Source organism: Delphinapterus leucas, chromosome 18 (assembly GCF_059928025.1).
Source record: "Delphinapterus leucas isolate spDelLeu-1000000601 "Yukka" chromosome 18, BTC_Dleu_Yukka2, whole genome shotgun sequence".
Taxonomy (NCBI): domain Eukaryota; kingdom Metazoa; phylum Chordata; class Mammalia; order Artiodactyla; family Monodontidae; genus Delphinapterus; species Delphinapterus leucas.
In genome coordinates this window covers 23,458,859-23,465,305 of record NC_143146.1, presented here as the reverse complement: position 1 = coordinate 23,465,305, position 6,447 = coordinate 23,458,859, and the positions used below count along the sequence as shown (strand labels likewise).

General features: G+C 46.3%; 1 protein-coding gene across 1 annotated transcript; it reads right to left on the bottom strand.

The window, feature by feature from the left end:
• Nucleotides 1–1,339: 1,339 nt before the first annotated feature.
• Nucleotides 1,340–3,778, bottom strand: SLITRK1 (SLIT and NTRK like family member 1). Its single transcript, XM_022576952.2, has one exon. It carries the CDS (start codon nucleotides 3,428–3,430, stop codon nucleotides 1,340–1,342), a length of 2,091 nt encoding a protein of 696 aa, XP_022432660.1. The 5' UTR covers nucleotides 3,431–3,778.
• Nucleotides 3,779–6,447: the final 2,669 nt, after the last annotated feature.

The window sequence follows — 6,447 nt, the reverse complement described above, 5'->3', positions numbered from 1 at the left end:
GGGAGGGGAGCTACGTAAATGGTAACGAGCTAAGTGAGATGATTAAAGAGAGAGCCTTAATGTAGCTCTTGAAGTGATCCACCCCCAACCTTCCCCCTCCCGCGTCCCTTCCACCGCAAATCCAATTTACCAGTTGCAAATATGAAGCTGGAAAAATGTAAGGACCCAGAGTTGAAAACATTTTCACTTTAATACTGAAAAAATATGCCATTATAAAATCCTCGAATAGAATTAGTAAGTTCCACGTGCTTCCTCGGTTCTTTTTTCCTACTTTATAAGTAAGATTTACACCAGCACAGAATTGCTACCATTGGATCGCAGCCTAAGCACTAGAGTGACATTAATTGGTCATGCTTAACTGCCTCAAAATCTTTTTTTCTTAATAATTACACTGATACTATAATAGAAATCATGGGTACTTATTTTACATTCAGATGGAAGGCATTATTGGATATGTATAGAAAAATATTCCCCCTCAAAAAAAAAATCACCATCAAAATAAAAGCCCAAAACAACCCATAAAACTTTGCTCAGCAAAATACATTTTTAACTCATAAAATGGACTGATGACTAGCCATGCAAATGTCCTAAATAAAACCTTTACATTTTTTTTTCACAGTAAACGTACGCTCTGAACTGCCTACCGATCACAAATAATGGCGAAATGGCGCTTTCTGATTATACTGTATTTTGTTTATAGAAAGTTTGATACGATGGGATTTATCAGGTAAGAGGGTGGGTGCTGTGAACGTGACGGCGTCCCCAGTCGCGGGAGGGCAGCGTCCCCGGAGCGCGTGGATTCCATGCGAGCCATGCAGCACTTTTTGTTTTCTGCCAGAAGTCAGAGTTAACTTATTTACAATACATTCATGCCTTCGTGCAACTGCCCATCCCTGCGTAGCCAACAGGGAGCCATCGCGCCCCCCCTCCTCACGGGCTAATCCACAGGGGAAAAATAGATACCTATCTCTCTATATAGATGTGGGTATATGTATATATGTGTAGGACCACGGTACCAGCCCCTCTCCCGAGGGGAAGGGCACTGTCTGGTCTCCGAGCAGGGCCCCTGCTGGGGCTTTGTCAAAAGGGGCTGCAGCAAAGAGCGATTTGGCAGGCTCTCCCAGCTCGCCACAGTCTGCTCTTTGTTTCCAGAGGGAGCTAACGGGTCAGACCCTCTCAGTTGAGCGAGTTCATAGTTATTTATTTATTATGTCCATCAAGCCCTGGGGCGCGCTGGACCTGGGTCTGGGCTCCCCTGATCCCCGGGGATGCCGGCGGAGTGGGGGGAGGCTGGAGGCATCTCCATCCCCCCTCCTCTGCTTTAGCCGGGTTGGGGGTCTTAGTCTGAGAGCGAGTGGGAGCCACAGTCATACACCCTGTGGGCCCCATCTGCGTTGTAAGGCCCATTGTGCCAGTAGGAAGAGTCACAGACTGTCTGTAGGGAATTAATTTCGGACGCCGAGGAGTTGGCGTCCCTTCTCTTAGACCGCTTTCGATTCCTCAGGATAAACACGAGCATGCCCACCACAGTGAAGGCGGAGGTGACAAACACCAGCAGCAGTCCCGGGACCAACACGGAGATGGACACCCTGCTGGTGTCTAAGTAGGAGTTGGAGTGTGTCCCGGTCTCCGCCAACCCAGTGCTGTTTTTACTGTGCGAAGTTAACGTGGGCGAGATCCTCGCGTACAGCTGGGGGCAGATCTCGTCATTGGAGAGGAGCATGAAATCCTTCCTAAAGAAGTTCACTGGCGTCTCGCACTTGAGGTCGCTCATCAGCACTTCGGAACCCAGGCGTTCTGCCCATTGCTTGAAAGGCACAATGGTGCAGGAACACTCCCAAGGGTTTCCGTGCAGGTCTATCTGGATGATGGCGGTTAACTGGTCCAGCACCCCTGCCACCGGAAGGTACATGAAGTAATTGTTGTGCAGGCTGAGTTTAGAGAGCGAGACCCCAGCAAACACGTCCACGGGCAGGGACCTCAGCAAGTTGTTGTTGAGAATGAGGATCCTCAGTTTGGGCATGGCATTGAAGGTGCCAGGAAGGATGAGCTGGATGGCGTTGTACTCCACGTTCAGGTACTCAAGGTTTTGCAGCCCGGCGAATTTCTCCCGGGACAGCGTGTCAAGGTAGTTACTATCCATATACAACCACCTGAGGTCCAAAAGATTCTTAAAAGTGTTGTTCTCTACGGTGGCAATGTTATTGTTGCCCAGATCCAACAGAATGAGATTCTTGTAATCCACAAAGTGCGATTTTCGGATGCTATGGATCTTGTTATCTCGCAGGAAAAGCTCCTGCACGTTGGAAAGCTTGGGCTTCAAATCAGCCAAGCTGCTCACGTTCCGGTTGTTGCAGTTCATCTTTAAACCCGACCCTGGGATGTGGTCGCAGCTGCAGCCCCCAGGGCAGGGCAAGACGTTGGCTGGGGGTTTGTTTCTGGCGCTGCCGGTAGCTATCGCTGCCGTGGGTCTGATTTTGATCTGCCAGTTGCCTGGGATCTTTGTACCTCCGTTTGGACCCGACCCTGGGGTGGCATGATCTTCTTGCCCATTTGTCTTGAAAGGAGTTGGCAGGGGGCCAGGAGCGAAGGTCTCTTCTTGGGCAGGGGGAGCCGGGAGACTAGAATCCACTCTGTTTTTCAAAGGACACAAGTCCTGTTCAGTGGTTTCATTGAGGTCTTTGCCCTGCAGTCTGGTGGGGGCTTCGCAGACTACTCGGCCGATCAGGGCATTTTTGGGAATGTTTTCGAGCCATTCTTTCAGGGAGAGCAGATCACAAGTGCAGTCCCATGGGTTATCCTCTAGCAGGATCTCGGCAATGCCAGGGATTTGCTCCAAGACCTCCTCGTAGGGCAGCGTTTTCAGCCTGTTTCCCCGGAGGTCGAGGTGAGTGATGGGCACATATTGGAACACATTGGCAGGTAGGGTGCTGATGAGATTGTCGTTTAAAATGAGTACCTCCAGCTTGTTCAAGTCCTGGAAGGCCCCCGGGTCTATATCCCGTAATAAATTAAAATCAGCCTGGAGGTATTCCAGATCGTCCAGCCCCAGGAAAGTCTGCTTTCGAAAAGATTTGATCTTGTTGTTATTGATGTGCAACCTTTTCACCAGCTGCAGCCCCAGAAAAGCCCCAGGAACGATTTCATGCAAGCCATTATTTTCCATGTGCAAACTAACCGCATTGTAAAAGTTAGCGAACTCATTAGGGAAAAGTCGAGTGAGGGAATTGCCATGCAGAAATAGATGGTAAAACTGGGAAGTCGGGGCGGTGAAACGCTGAAGACTCGTAAAGCCCTTTTTTTCACAGTCTACGTGTAGGTCCCCTTCTATCTCATTGCAGGAACAGATCTTCTCTTTGCAAACGTCCCCTGTAACGTTTCCAGCGGCAAAACAAAGAGACGTCTCCAGCAACAGAATCCAAAGCAGCATTTTTAAAGCGAGCAATTCATCCCCGATCTCATCACAAAGTAACAGCGACCATCCTGCTCTCCACAGACACAATTCAAGTTCATTTAGTGCTCCAATGTCCGAGCCCAGGGAAGGAGAAGAAAAGGGTTTGGGGGGGTGGGGGTGGATGCCTTCCTCCCTAACCCCCCCGCACTGCAACAACCCAGGCGCCAGTCAATAATTATATCTACAAACTATCCAGGCACGTAGTGCAAGGCAAGCAAAAAAAAAAAAAAAAAAAAAGTAGAAAAAATAACCCCACTCCCCCTCAACCCTTTAAAAATAACGAAAAAGAAGTTAAATATGTACATATAAATTAAAAATACACCCTTACAGAATCTCGTCTAGTGTTCCTCACTAACCAGAAAGGGAACAATGCTAGTAATTAGAAGCAAGTGCATGTTAGAGAAACAAGCAGAGGGTTTGCAGCGTAGTACAGGCACACTGCCTGTGCATGGCTGTGCATCGGACTGACCTTGCCTCTGATACAAAGCAGGGTTTTCGGCGGCTTCTGTTGTTGAGGCTGCTGATGGAGTTCTTGCTGTGGCTGCGGGCTGCCCAGGAGTCCCCCCGAGGAGCTGTCCAGCCCCCTCCCGGTGCTGAAATCACGCCCGACCGGAGGACTCAAGATGCCGAACCAATGGCGCTGGAAAATTTCCGCAATCGCTGCGTTTTGTGGCTGTCCATCGTTTCTCTTTCCTCCCCTTCGCTTCTCTTCAGCTTTTTTTTTCTGGTCTCCGACTCTCGGTTACTAGCTCTTCTTTTCTTGTTCTCCTTCTCTTTCTTCTGCTCTTTCGGAATTACGTGGAGGGGGCGGGGGGGGGCGAGTTGTCTGAGGGAGGGAGAGAGCGTGAGAATGGGGAGGGGGGAAGAAGAGAGTTGCTAAGAAGCTCTGCTCGTTCCAGCCTGGTGCACTCTGAAAGATCTGACACCCTCTGCTGATCTGCAGTAGCAAAAATCCATCTGGTGAGGGAATGCTGAAGGAAAAAAAAGTCAATCCACGTACAGGGCAAGCGTTAAAAATGTGGGCATTAAAGGATGTCGATCCACGTAGACGTTTATTTTAAAAGGATTGTTTAATTCTTTTTGCGTGCTGGAAACTTTACCCTTTCCTTTCCTTAACGACCTCACAGCACCCACTAGCTCCAGCGTTTGGAAAGAGTGCTTTTAAAACATTTATTTCCCGATGGCTTGAATAAAATTAGTGTCAGGGTGTCAAGCGAACAGCAATTTGAGGTAATTATACTGCACGCCATTTTCATCGGTGCTTTAAATGCATTTCTTCTGTCTCTGCAGTACAATGTTTTATGCTATTTGATGTCTTTGAAACCTTTTTTGTTTGTTTGTTTCCTTTTTAACATGTTTGAAAGTAGCTATTTGGAACATATATGCATATCATATATATTTTATACAATTGGGTATGAATTTTTTTGCTGCTAGGTATGTAATTTAGGCAAATACTTTTTAAAACTTGGTATAGAATTTTAGTCAATTTGGTCATTGAGAGTTAGGTTTCTCTGATGATATTTCTTGAATGTTACTTAAGTCTGCAGGGTGAAAACACAGTGCACGCTTTCGTCTTTGATTCCAGACCCGAAATCCTTCACTGGGAACCGGAAAAGGAGGGAGGGGGCAGGGAAAAATCCCAGTATGATTCGTGAGCGCTTTTAAAAACCCACTGGCAGACTCCTGTGTGCACACCACACACACACACACGCACGCACACAGGCTCACCCTCACACTCTCATACACACGAAGTTTCTGCATCCGTTTGGACGAATTTAAAATGCATACAAGTAAATAACCGGTTGCATTTTGCTAGGGGGAGATAGAAATCTCTAGTCCCTAAAGCTCTGTGCGAACCTTATCTACAGGTAGTGACCAGTTTCTCTTTGCTGCCAGAGCACAGTGCTCAGGCTTTTCCCAGGGAAGTAATTGCTGGGTTCTTCAAACTTGGATGGAGCTTATAAAAACCAAGTTCTGCTAACATCTGGGATGGGAGAGAATGTGACAATGCAGCTGCTCTGGAAGGCTGTTTTGCTGACTTAGAGTCAACACCTTTTCCATCAATACTTCTAAAAATTGTGTGCATTATTTTAGTGTTTGGAATTTACAGGACTTAAAAAAATGTTGTTTGGTCCTTTCTTCACTCTAAGCAGAGATCATATGTTCACATCAGTTTCCCTTTTAATTAGGTCTTACACAAGTTGGACAGTTGTTACAAGCCTGATAATAAGCTGCATAAAAGATCAAATATTCAAGGATTGTGTATTTGGAAAAGGTTAAAGAGTGAAAGATTTAGGGGGAGGAATGGGGTTGGGAAAATTCAGGGAAATGTAGAGGAGATTTCTTATTCCAGGTCCAGAAGCTTATTACTGGGGAGGGGCAGATTTCTTATCTATATATAATATTTTCATATAATCAAATGTTGTGTTGTCATCTTCTGGTGAAATTCAGTGGAGGGTCGTGGATGAGGGTTCAGCTCAGAATGGGGTGTGCGTGCACGCGTGCATGTGTGTGTGTGTGAGAGAGAGAGAGACAGAGACAGAGAGACAGAGAGACAGAGAGACAGAGATTGAAAGGTCTTTTTCAGACAACCTATTACACTTTTAAAATCAATCCTGTTCTTATTTAATTTAACCTATTACCACATGCAGGAATAGGGAAGAGAGCTTAATCCATTTGAAACCGTTTCACGAAAATAATGCTATGTAGTTGAGAACTGCCCATGTGGAGGAGGAGTTAAACTGGGGGGAAGGATATTTCTGTTTCTTTGTAATAGGACTCAGATCTGAAACTTCTTGGCTCCAGAAACCACACTGAGAGAGGAGGGCAGACTCATGTAGTGTATGTGGCAAGACTGAAGGAGAGACAGAAAAATGCTGGCTGCTTAGGAAGAAAAATATTGATGGTAATCATCTAAAATCACACCTTTAAGCTTAATTGGTTATTTATTTATTCAACTTGCTGAATAAATACTTTATGTGAAGAGACCCAAA